The sequence below is a fragment of the Clinocottus analis genome, unplaced genomic scaffold, assembly GCF_023055335.1.
Source record: "Clinocottus analis isolate CAN_PGR_092001 unplaced genomic scaffold, fCliAna1.0.p SCAF_29, whole genome shotgun sequence".
Taxonomy (NCBI): Eukaryota; Metazoa; Chordata; class Actinopteri; order Perciformes; family Cottidae; genus Clinocottus; species Clinocottus analis.
The window spans coordinates 2,307,689-2,321,733 of record NW_027176031.1 but is presented as its reverse complement, the minus strand read 5'-3'; the positions used below and the strand labels follow the sequence as shown (position 1 = coordinate 2,321,733).

Genomic DNA, 14,045 nt, shown 5'->3' with positions numbered 1-14,045 from the left:
CAATGTAGTGGCACATCGTAACTCTCCTCTGGAAGGCTTCCAGAAAGTCCTGACAAAAAAGGTCAGGGGATTATCTAGCAGTGTGTGTGTGTGTGTGTGTGTGTGTGTGTGTGTGTGTGTGTGTGTGTGTGTGTGTGTGTGAGTGTGTGTGTGTGTGTGTGTGTGTGTGTGTGTGTGTAGCAGGAGGATGGGAAGCTTAAATCATCAGCATGTCAATGATGATAATGTTGATATTAATGCTGCTGCTGATGATGATGTTGATGATGATAATATTGATGATGATGATGATGATGATGATGATGATGATGATGATGATGATGATGATGATGAATTATACCAATGATGTTGGTGATGTTTGATGTCACAGCCCTGGCATTGATGGTGTGATGGTGGTGGTGGCAGCCATGATGATTCATCACCGTCTCTCAGAGGCCGTGCACCTCAAACCGTGGTGCTCGAGTTCATCATGTCAGTTAAAGTTAAACGTGTCAGTTAAAGTCAAACGTGTCAGTTAACTGTCCAACCTCCTCTCCGGTGCTCCCTATGTGGACTGTCTCCTTCTTTGCTCTACATCAGTTGTTCTCTCGGTGTAATGATGACTTTTACTTTCCAGTTAGTGGAAGACCCTGAGACTTCGCTGACCAGGCGTCTATATTGAATTGGGAGTGAGAACGGGTTGGATGACGATGTCGATGAAGGCAGCAACCGTGATGATGATATTGATGCTGCTTCTGCTGCTGATGACAACCCATGGTATTTATAACGATGTTGATAATGTCGTGATGATGTCAGCAATGAGGACTGCCGTGCAGCCATGAACTACCATTAAACTGAGGATGATACAACAACCAGTGGTGATGATGAAGTTGATGCAAGCGATACTGACAGCCATAATAGTTAAAATTATGTTGACGATGATGATGATGATGATGAGAAAGAACAGGGTGCCGCTTAGTTCAACGCAAAATATATTCATATTTATATATATATATATATATATATATATATATATATATATATATATATATATATATATATATATATATATATATATATATATATATATATATATGTATAAATGGTGTATTAATCTCTAAAACCATTGGGGAGGGTTTCTTGTATCTGTGTACTCTGTCAGAGCTGTATGATGTGTCACTGTTTCCTCTATGGGTTATACATGAATAAATGAATAACTGCTGCAGCGGGCTACATCCAGCAGGGCTGCCTCTTTCCCTTCAGGGCTGAAGGTCAGCGGTAATGAGGTGAGGTTAGGATAGAATAGTCTTGGCAGTGTTTGAGCATTTGATGGATTTACCTGAATTGGCTGGCTGGAACGGTCCCGCTGTTTATGGAAAACACTGTACCTTGAGGTTTTAAGCTTATACAATCAAGCGTTCTCTCAGTGTGGTTTCCTGGCATCTCTCATCGGCTGACACAGCGAGGCTCAGCGCCAACACAATAAAAACAATCTAAACCAGACTCTCCCGTTCCCCTAACTTATCAATCCATCCTCATCCAGCTGACTGCAGCTCCATCATCCTCTTGCGTGAAGTGAGGTAAAACATCCAATACACTCATGATTATTTTTAATACAATTATGTCCTTTTGTTCTTCTTTTTGAAGTAACTTTAAATGATTCCAGTTTATATTACAAGAGTTTGTAAACAGGAGGGAACATCCAACTGTTCTCTAGGGTTTTTCTCCACAGCGAGCAGCGAGATGAAAGCTTGTTTTGAGAGGAGCTAAAATGAGATGCAATCTTGACGTGATTCGACCATTCAGAGTGGGTGAAGTAGAGTTTGTCAGAGGAAAGGCACCATGACAACATGGAGTAGACCGTTGCTTCCTCGAGGAAGAGGTTATGATCAAAGAGATCCAGGTGCTTCATATTTCTCTGAGTGAACCCTGAGAGATGCCCTTGGGCTGTTGTAACAAGTCTGGTACCCTCTCCCCGTGCCGGTGGAGAGGACTTATCAAACCAACAGCAGACACAAGGAGCAAAGGTAGGTTGTTATCGTGGATTCAGCCTCTCGCTGCAGGGAGCAAAGCCGTGGGGACGTGGGGAAAAAGCAACAGAAAACAAAATGAGTCCCAGTGGCGAACGGCAATTCAGACGCCTCCTCATGGAATGCTCCTGTGTAATCAGTTACTCCTTAGAGTGGGTCTACATTTTCACAGATCTACGTGCTGATTTGATGGCATAATTAGTGAGGACTTGGTGAGTTGAGATTGTTCATTCATTTACAATCCCTAAAATTACCATGATTATATTATCCTAACAAGTGACCTCTTCCAAATTGGAGACTGAATTACTGTTGTTTCCAAGGCTGAGTTCATGTTGATGGGGGTAACGTAATTACCATTTAGCATCTTGCAAATATCTTAATCCACCTCAGGTTTACAGTACAACAGTACAGAACAGTACACAGAAGCCCAGATTTGTTTCATGTAAATATACTTTCCAAAAAACTGCATAGTTAGTTAATTCACACGAGAAAGATATGTTTTTATTATCTCCATGGCATTTCTTATCATAGGAAGGGTGGGTGTCACCCAGAAGACTGTGTGAACCCAAAAGTCCAATTTGACTTATCTTATTCTACATCAGTAACTTAAATATTGTGACACAAATCTATTTTAAGCCAAACCTGGATGTTTTTACTCAACCTAAACTATTTTGTTTAATTTTGTTTAGTTGAAAAACATTAACGATGTGTTTTTAACTGTAAATAACTGTTTTCCATCAAAACATAAGTGAGAATTTAGTTGCAAGGGAAAGTAAATGTAGAAGTCAGGGTAGCACAAGTAGCACAGTCCCTGGTTTGCCTTTGCAATACACCTAAGGTCGTAGGTCAACGTGGACCGCTGAGTCAGCTGTCTAATAAACCGTCTTTTACAGTCAAGGATCTTCTGGAGGTTTTGTTGATGAAGTTCAGGACTTGTTGTCATGAGTTTCGAAAAGAGCACCTTACTGCAAATGCAATTAATTCAATCTAAAGGGTCATTTTGGAATTTTTCAACATGACCCTATTGTCTCATGTTTCAGTGCCTTAGTGACTAATCACAGTTTATTGTGTTAGAGTACAGAAAGTGTAGCTCAGAGTTGACAAAATGAGTTTTAATGTCTTGGCTGAATACTTTGTTGATTTTCATATTGTGACACAAGACCGAATCAAGTGAAAGATAAGGAAACAAACATGATGTTGCTCTGCAGGTGATGTTGTCAGACACACTGACCTGTGGGTGGTTGTACATTAACGATGAGGAGTCACCTGACAAGATCACATTACAGCCTGTTTTAGTGTCTGAAGCGTTCACCCTCAACACTGGACCATACTATGAACTGTTGTCCCTATTAGTCACTGAGACACAACAACAATACCAAATCATTGGGTTCAGTGTTTTATGGTGTCAGATCTGTTGTTAAGCTTTCTTGTACTTGTCGTTTTAGTTAGCCTAAATCCTTCCATGTTGGCTGATTTGAATCAAATCTTACTTGATATCTTTTCCCTGGTGAGTAGGAGGCCCAGTGATAGGAGGTGTCACTTTTACTCTTCCGTCTCTGATGTAAAGCCTCAATAGTTGGAGCTTCACCTGAAACGCCACCAACTGGAGCTTCTTTGTGGGCTGGATGCATCAGAAACATTCTCCTCTATCATTTTTTCCCCCGCCTCAGAATTGTCCTCATGCTCACAAAATCCATATTCCTCTGCCCTCCACACTCAGAGGAATACATCCATAGTGTTGGGAAGATTCATATCTCACAGGTATTGCAATATAATCTTTTATATAAGGTACCAGGGGCCTATATAAGCCTTGTAGATACCGCAGTTCACGACATCTCCAAAAAAAAGAAGAAAAAAAAGAAAGAGCTTTGGACAAATCCTCAGCTCTCGGGGATTTTCCTGTTTACATCTCTATTCCTGGCACAAAAGGATTACAAACACCAACTTTATTTAGTATAAGGAGATTGTGAAGGGGTCAGGAGGTTTGGGGATGTCCTCATTGAGCATCTACAAGGCGACAAGAGGTCAAGTGGTACTGGAGGGATCCAAGCTGATCACAGTCGCCCCTAATAGGTCAATAGAGTGTGTGACTGTTTGACTATGTCATTGTGTGTGTGTGTTTGTATATACATCTTTATCCTCAAGCATATTTTCTTCCATATTAAACTGGATTAGTTGTCTGCCCTGCATCCTTTTTTAGATAATACTCAAAGCTTGCTGGGATTGCATTGAAAAGATCTGTGTGCTTCTCTAATCGTATTGGTGTGTGTGTGTGTGTGTGTGTGTGTGTGTGTGTGTGTGTGTGTGTGTGTGTGTGTGTGTGTGTGTGTGTGTGTGTGTGTGTGTGTGTGTGAGCTCCCAGAAAAACAGCGTAATGGCACAGATCAAAGGGATCCGGATGGTTGTGAGTCTTATTTGGATGTAATTGCTGTTTACTTCGTCACATTATACAGTAGCGGTGCCTTATTAAGACTTCCTGCCTGCCATTAAAGCCGCTCTCCAGCAGCCTTAAGGGGATACAGCTCTATCTCAGGGTTTTATCAAGGACATTTTATTCCTAATATGACTTTTCAAAGGACTTCTTGTTCATGGCAGCTAAGCAAAGGTTCATCTTTTTGTATTATTGAGATTAATGGAATCAAGCACATTGGCTTAGCTTTCAAACAGCATTTCATTTAAATACCAACAGGAGCGATGCAAAGTTGTGGTCCTGAAGTGTTGGGGGACTATCCTCTGGATTCCTTTAGTATTTCTGTTCCAAAGTATATGCCTATGACTCACCTCGGATTAAATGCCTTCAAAGCAACGACAGTAGGGAATGCTTATGTATTCTTTTATAGCATTGTACCTTTGATTCAGGGCTTTCTGCATATGCGCAGAAAAAATATCATGTATTATATTTCCAAACATTGAGTGAAGTCCACAGATATAAGAGGTAGCAAACTAACGGGATCTCATGGGAAGGTCTATGAATAACATGCCATTCTCAATCCCAACGGGTCACACACAACCACACGGTCGCAGTAATAAACATGTAGTTAGGTTTGTGAATGAAACAAAACTATTTGCTTATGTTTAGGTAACATAGCTATGGTTCATGGTTTGAAACAATAAAGATCTTTTGAAGGCCAAAAAAAGTTTGCAGAAATGTTTGAATGAATGAAATGAAAAGTACTTTATTAATCTCCAAGGAGAAATTTTTTAACACTAAACATAATAATACGTCAAATGAACTAATCATGTATTTTGTTTATTAATACCAATTGAAATTGTTTAAGCTTTGTGTGGTGACTGTGGATGGGTACATGGGTTGTGAGCAGCACAGTGGTAGTAGTGGAGTCTTATCTCTAAAAAAACATTGGGATTATTGTTTAATTTAAGACTCATATAAATGAGCTCAAATCATCCTGTCTCCTTTTTGGACATGTATGTTATTATTGTGTGTTATAATGTACATATCAATAATTTATTAAATGCTTACTGTTCATTTAATTAGTTAGACTGTTTTATTTGTTGCATCTTTGAAATAAATGATCAAATAAAACATGAACTGTAAGTAGAAGATAGAGTATAACTAAGCTTCTACGTTGCTACACGTTACTAGCATGATCTGACCTGGTGATATTAGCTCCATCCAGGATTAGGTCTGTTAAACACCAAAACTCTGCTTCTGCGGAGAATTAACTCTCCAATTAGTTCTGAGATCAGAGATTAGTCCTGCCTCTGTAGCACCGTCGTCTATTCTGAGATCCTTGTGAAATTTTTATAATTTGAATAATCTGCTGTGTAAGCACAGCCATCGGAATTTGAAAATCATGGGATCGACAGAAGCCACAATGAGCGAGCCATCACAATTAATGCAATAGAAAGTGAGTGTTTAAATGCTGTTTTGATTGTTTATTCTCCAAAAAGCATTTGAATGGAGAACCCAGATGATCACTTGAAACCATAATGACAGTAATGTCACTTGAAATCAGCCTCTTCCCAAATTATAGCAATTTATTTTTTTGCCAAGTCCGTCATGTGTGCTGGGCATGCCACATTTTGTGTAGCAACAAAACAAGTCATTTGGCAGCTTTGGACTTCTAACAGCCACTGCGGGCGTTTGACCAGACAGTTAGCTTTACAGACTGGTGTGTGAATTAAGCTCAGACTTTGCCCTGTAGGAGGAAACCATACCAGCAGTGATGAGAACCAACATATCCCTGCGGCAACCACGGCCAAGAGAGACAGATTTTACTGATTGATCCGTATTCTCATTTTGTTTTAGACTCCTTACATGCTAAGGTTGTTGGTTTGATGCCCAAATAGTGAACAGGTCTAAGTGTTAGTCTAGTTGTAAGCCAGTTAGCCAGATGTTGATCTTTTGGGGATGATCAGACTTTGAGACCACACGAATTAAAAGAAGAAAAAAAAACATGCAAAAATGTGTTAAGAGCTGACTGAAGGGTTAATAATTACTTGATCTGTTGGTGGGATGCAACATAGAAAAGGAAATGAAAGGAAACAGCAAATCCAAGCAGAGAATCTATGTTACAGTATTAATATTAAAGAATGGTGGAAAACATGTAAACTTTAGACATCAAGCTGAAAAGGACAAAACACATCCAGGCCAAAAAGAGTTTACGAGTAAAGAGCAAAAAGAAAATGTCCATCACTTTCAAAAAAAGGACAAGAAATGTAAGAAAATCAAAGAAGATAAAAATTGGAGGAGGAAGGGTAAGTTTGGTTTCCCTTGTCATGCAAATCAGTTTGGCATCGGGGGGAAAAAATACCTTCGTCTTCCGTGCGGTCACTATCACCTAAATCATCAGTGTGTTTCTTTGTAAGGGGACCTATAGGACCAAGAAGGAGAAGATGGAGGAAAACATGGTGATCAAGAACACACACCACACACAGCTTTCAAAAGATGCTCTCAAAAGATAAGAAAGTATTTAAATAATTCATGTTTCTATAGCCCCTTTTTCTGGAAAAATCTTCACACTGAGATGGAGACTGGGTAAATATTACCACAAAGTCCACTTCACATGTTTACAGTAATATTTTACTGTGGAAGAGTTCACTTAAAGAAAGTAAAGGAGCAAGAAAAGAGCGACTTTTGAGAAAAAAAAAGAGGCAAAAAAAGATTATTTCTCTGTTGAAAATGAAGACTTAACTGAGGATAAACCTCTTAGGATAAAAAGACATAAACCTCTTTGAAACAGTGCATTCAGTAGCATCAGTCGTACATCTCAGAGACATTGTGTTAACATTTGGAAATGATCACTGTAGCAGAGAGAAAGCAGCAGCTGTAAAAAAAAAGCAGCATTTTTAAGAGCAGAGCACTTCAACAGAAACATGTGACAGACTCCCCCTGTTGTATTTTGAAGAGTGTGTGTGTCACATTCAATGCCATGCATGGATTTCACTGCATGGGTGCTGATGGAAAGCCTGTATCAGAATATTGTAATGACAGATAGAGATAACGATAATAACAGTAGATACTGAACAAGCAAATGTATCTTAAACGCTACCTCATTTACATGTTTGAAGTGCAGAATCACATAGACAGTCAAATCCTCCTCCACATGGGAAGTTACATTTTGGAAATATTCTATGTTGAACATCATAAAATCTACTTTAAATTCATACACTGACCATCATCGGTCAATAGTTTGTGGTAGTATTATTTGCTTAAAAGAATAGTTTGGGAAATACCTGTACCTACTTTCTTGCAAAGTCATTACAAGGCAACGGCTGGTTTGCTTGGCTTAGCATAAAGACTGGAAACAGTGAGCCAATGGCAGGACTCTGTAACCTGCTGCGTTTAACATGTAGCATGTTCATTAGTCTGCTTTAGAGGTTTTACTGAGTGGACTTTGTTACCTTTGCCCCTGTGTCCGGCCTTTTTGTTATGCTATGCTAAGCTAAGTGGCTAGTGGATGTAATTTTTTACGTAGTTAAGGTATTATGCAATTTAAGTGAAGTGTTTTATCTTATGTACATGACTTAATTTACCTACATTCATTAAAATAAGTCACTATTCACACATCTCCTGGGTGAAAGTCCTGTGCTTCCTGGTCTTTATTTTACACCACCTGACTACCATAACTACGGCTTTGTAGTTTTACTGCACAGTTTCACGCCTAAGGCCACTGACCAAGCTGCTGTATTTCATGACTTGGGAGACAGAAAGGGCTCAACATGTCTTCTCATCTGATGCTCCGCAAGAAAGCAAATACGCGTATTTCCCAAAATGTCCACCTAGTGCGTCACAGAGGAAAAAAAAAGCTGCACTTGAGAACATGTGGAATAGTCTGACAGGAGGAGTGGTCAGCTGCTTCTTTATTAAAATCAACATAGTGTCCTTTATAATGCAAGTTTTTTGTACAGACATGTAGAGACATGAACACATGCTATCTGAAACACAAGTAATCAATGTAATCACATACATCCAAACGCACACATATACACACATATAATACAGAACAAATCTGATAGCATGCAGTCTGGAAGTAAAGGGAGCTAGCAGGGTGCATGACACACACACACACACACACACACACACACACACACACACACACACACACACACACGCACACACACACACACACACACTCACACACACACACATACACACGCACGCACACACGCAACATGATTCCACTTCAAACAGCCATCTACTGATGAAAGAAAGGACCACTCTGGTTCTTTTCCGCTACCTTCATTAGCTAAAGCACTTAATAGCCGGCAATGTACGCCAACCTTATTTTAGATTTTATTTGACTTTATGAAAATGTTAAAAGCAGTCAATTCCAACATGACAAATGATACAAGGCATGTTCTACGCAAAAGGTTAATACTGAAAAATGTCTCTGTGTAAAGGAGAATAATTCAATAAATACTTCAATGACTGTGTTGATTTGAACATATCTGTGTCTGGAATAAAGAATGGGAGATGAATCACTAGAAAGGTCCAAGATGCTTTTAGTCAGAAGCTCATATTGATGACTCATAATTCCTCCATCATTCAACATAGTGGTGGTTTATTTTAAGGGCAAACCATTTCTCTCCCATGACTTTAAATAGGAAGCCGGCTCCCCGCATATCATTCTGTCTTACAGCAGTCTCCCAGCTCTCTTTTGTGAATTTGACAAGCAATTTGATAAGCGAGAGCTGACTTGTGCTTTCTATGTGCTGAATAAGCACCGAGACACGAGAATTGCTTCTTTCAAAATGTGAAACGTCTCAGAAACACTGAGCGTCCGCCGTCTGGGGAGTGTTACCTGTTTATAAAGTGCCGTGCGTAAAGAGATCACTGTCAGAGCAAAGCACAGGCGATGAGGGAGATTCACCTTTTAGAATACACCGTGTAGAATGACAGAAGGCTATGTGCTAATACCTAAACACACGTCACACATTATATCACATGGTTTTTGTTTCTATACTGTCCTTGTCCTCCTTTTCCATGCACACATGTTGGATAGCTAAAAACTCTTTGACCTTGTTTCTTTAAAAAAAAAAAAAAAGCTCATTCTATTTAATATGTATGTACATTATCATTCACCTTATATCGCAGTGTCTACACATTTTACGTTGTTTGCATTAACTAATCATCATGAAGTCCATGTTGATTGTGCCATGTAAAAGCTATGGAATAATGACATCATTGGCTTTTAGATTGGTTCTTGATAAGCCTCGCTTTCCCTATGCAATTCTGTCTGTCACCCGGACAGAAATTGAAGGCTCTTTTTTACAACACGAATGAAGTGAAACAACCATCACACAACCAAAACATAACGGCCTTAAGTCAGTGGCTAGGAAACGAGGAAATTTAAAACTACTGAAACTAGGAACTGACATTTATCTAAACTTTATTCAATACACTGCCTATTGAAAACAATTTGTAAAGTGCTGCCTCTGTAAAATAAATGGCATACAAAGACAAAGAACACAAAGGAAAGTAGAAAGAAAAAGAAAAAACTAAAAGAACTAGTTTGGGTTCGGATTGAGAAACGAGATATTGAAACCTGGGAGACTCCAAGAGAGTGTGATTGATGTGGCCGCTCTCTGGACTGCACATGTGCTGCTATTACAGTGGCATGTTGTTTGACTGAGGGTTAGTGGGGGTCAGATCCGAAATGACAGCTCCTATCTCACACACACTGACAGACAGACACACACTCACGCTCACCCACTCATGAATACACACACACATGAAGAGAGAGACATCACACAGCAATCAGATGTCAATTCCAAACTGGCCGGTGACAAGAGGACCTCGACAGTGACCCGCTCTCCCCTACCTGTCACTGTGAGCATGAGTGTGTGCGTGGGCTTCCATGTGTGTAACACTGGTGAGGTCTCAGCTGGCATCAGCTCTGAACAGTGATTTGGAACTTGAAACTTTTCATCTCTTTCCATCTGACTTCTGTCCTTCTCTATTTTTTTTTCAATCCTTCATTATTTTATCACCTTGATCTTCATCCCAGTGTTCCATGGAACAAATGGAACACTGGATGAGAGATAACAGGTGGTTGTACGGGCGAGGGAGGAGACGTAACACTGGTGTGTTCCCTGGCATCAGATGTGAGGTGACACCTGGTTGATGACTTTGACCCCATCCCAGTTTTGATCACACCATCTGTATCAGATGTGTATTTAGGTTACTGTCATTAGAAGCTAATGTCAGACTACTATTCATGCACAAATTACTAAAAGTACTGCTTTATACAATCTGAATGGGGTCAGATCTTTGAAGGAAATCTGCTTCATTTCTTTACAACATCATCCTTGGAAAGAGTTCTGTTTCTTAACACAGAGAAGCCCAAACCTGAACAGTTTCTGCCATCAGCGGAGAGAAACAGTACAAAGCTCATCTTGAATTATTCAATCTCTAGAGGTTGAAGGAAATGTGGTTTTAAGGCTGCCGGGTGTTTCCATTATTATGTCATTATGGCCATACAGCAAGTATCTCATTATGTCTAAGATTCTGTGGCTACTATGTGAGGCTCAGAGGAGAAATATATCCCAATTCAACATACCTATTACATTTTACATATTATATTTTCCAATTTACAAAAAAGTTGAGGGGGAAATGAAATGATAACCACCTGATGATAATGTAAAGTCCCCACTACCTCAATGCTAAAACGTATCAAATAACGCCTCTGTGTCATGACATTTTTACCCTCCATAGACATGTCCGAGATCAGACGATGACATGTTGTAATAAACAAAAACAAAGAGAAGAAAGATTCTCACCAAAAGGAAAATGGATTTCATTCTTATAGTGCCGTCTTGTCTCCTGCCCATTCAAAGTGCTTTACACCACATGTCAACATTCACACACACACACACACACACACACACACACACACACACACACACACACACACACACACACACACACACACACACACACACACACACGCACACACACAGTACGCCTGCTGCTGAAACTACACTAACTGTGTGCACGTGCTTTTGCTTCTTAATGCTTGTAACAGCGATTAAAGACCACCCAGCTTTAGAGGAACAGGGTTTCTTCTGTCTGGATCCCCAGGTGAAGTGGCGAATCACCTTTACACTGTGATCTGTAGCTTCTTGCCTTATCTTTGTAACCTGCTTCCACTGCTGAATCCCCTTCACATGCTGGATAAATCCTTTAAACATATTGTCAAGCCTTCTGTCTGTCTCTCTTGATAAGGACTTATATTTAAGGACCTTAAATATAAGATACTCAACTTTCCTCAGGTAGTGCAGTTTGTGACAGTGTGGGCTCCACGGTAGCTCTGACAGGTTGTCGCAGTAGCGGTGGGAGGGCGGGGCTTACCTAACAGTGGATTGTATAAAAGTGAATTTTCTTCTTCATGTCGAAAATAATCCAAAAAAGGATATTCTCCTCTATGGGAGGAACTCAAGTGAGGAACTTCTGTTCCTCACTTGAGCAGATATTCAGCCTCTCAGTCTTTCCCTGTCTCATGCGGCTGCTTACTTTCTCTGTCCGTCTCTCTCTTCTTCCTTCATAGCTCCTCCTTCGTCAGCATTGATTGCAGACTGATGAAGAGGAGTGTCACGCTCGTTGACACTCTGCAACAATCCGTGAATCAAAAACCCACACACACAAACCCACACACACACACACACATACACACATACACACACACACACACACACACACACACACACACACACACACACACACACACACACTCAACCCTCAGGCATTCCCCCTCTCCTGGATGAGGTAATTATTGCGAGGGGAGTATTTGCATCGATCGTACATTCAGCACAAGAGCTAACCATACATACCTACGGCTCTCCGCATACATCAGTCAAGGTCTGCACGAGCATAGAAAGACATTGGCTTAATCAATCACAGATGCACATTAAAAAAGGGGATCTAACAGAGCGCACGGCTCAATGAGCCAAATAGGTAATCTACTACTGACCTTGGATAAAATCCCTACAGGCTGTAAACTATAAATACAGAATCCATTCCCCGGGGTAACACTGGGAGTCTAATGCACTTCAGCAAACCTCTGATGAGAGGAATTAAGAGACTGCGAGCAGTGAGTAAGCACAGGGACCGGGCTTCATGGGCGTGTGACTATGGGGCTCACGTTACTTCAAGTTACAGACACAAAGTATCAAGGTTAGCTGCTTAAACCTGCAACCAGGTACACTTCAATATAGAAGTGGACCGAGAAGTGCCCATCACGAGAGTTTCTAAGATTATACACAAGCACACCATACCATGTTCTGTCATGAGCTATATTGCACAGAGAATGTGCTCTGAACACATACTACAATACTGACTTGAATTGTTTTTCCACTTGTTTCCTGTTTTACTTAGGGTTGAATAAAAATAAAAAATTGTTGGCTTAACCTTAATTTTTGTGTATAAATTAAGCTGACTTGACAATAAGCTATAACAACGTGTAAGCTGTGGACACTTTGGATATGAATCAGAATGCATATACAAAAACTGATATATTAGTGAAATAAACAGTCACAGATAGAAGCGTTGTGTCACACTCTTACTATTAAACCAGATGGTAATCATTATATGCAAACCTTTCTTTCTTCTCTTATGGCGTCTACAGCTGTCGGAATTTCTTTGATGTCACATTAAAGCTAGCATTGGACATTTTTTTCCCAAACATTTTTTTTGTTCAAATTCTCTTTAAAGACAGACAGCAATTATTAAATAAAATGATCTGAAAAAAAAATCCAAATAAGAATCAAAGCCGGTCCAATCATTTTATTCTGCCTGAGCAATGAGTCTTCCAAAAGCTGCTATTGAACAGCTGTGAGGACTAACATAAACATGGATGTTGTTTGCATTCATGATGATCATTTTGGGGGAGTGGCTTTGAAAGGAGTGATGAAGGTAGGGGCTGTCGGTGTTGCCGAGTTGGCGACTTTCTCGCCTGAGATAAACATCTTTTGGAGGGAGTGCTGAGAGCTAAGTTCATTGAAAAAGAGTTAGAAACACTGGGCTGGATTTTTCGGTATATGAATGTAGTTTCTCAAGCTTCACCATACCTTGCTTTAATTGTATATTATTGTAGTTATTATTATTAGTTATGCTTATTGTAATTCCATTTCAAAAGTGTTGCGCTAATATTGGTCCCATCTTAACCCATTATATTTCTAAGTAAATATTTCATGACTTCCATTAGAAGAAAAAAAAAGCATCCACATTTAAGCAAAGGCCTTGAGAAACAGTGTGAGTGTACTTCTAACAGGAATGACTGCTTCGATTTTGTGTTTGATTTAAACGACACACAGTCTGTCCAGCTTTTACTGTTACTGGTGAAATTCAGCTTTTGTGCATGACTTATCGCTGTGAAGCGAAGACAGGAGTGGAGTCACGTTGTGAAATGAAAAGGTTTGTGAAAAAATGGTGAAAATAACGTATAATGGTAAATACATGTCTCTTTGAAGGTGTTCATGGCTTTACACTCATGTACACGGGGAATGTGGCAGCAGTAGTTGTGTGCAGAATGATCTAGAAAGAAGTGCAAATCCTGCCGACTTGCTCAGCTCCGTACA

At 39.9% G+C, this 14,045-nt stretch overlaps 1 protein-coding gene across 3 annotated transcripts in view; it reads right to left on the bottom strand.

Annotated features, from left to right (window-relative positions):
* The window catches only part of nlgn1 (neuroligin 1), a 282,136-nt gene that overhangs the window by 190,942 nt on the left and 77,149 nt on the right, over positions 1–14,045 (bottom strand). Inside the window, exon 2 of one of the 3 annotated variants that reach the window (XM_068593208.1) lies at positions 6,782–6,841. The exons of the other annotated variants lie outside the window; for them this stretch is intronic. Within the exon in view, the coding sequence (XP_068449309.1) occupies positions 6,782–6,841 (60 nt within the window). The remainder of the gene's footprint in view (positions 1–6,781; positions 6,842–14,045) is intronic. 3 annotated transcript variants of the gene reach the window in all.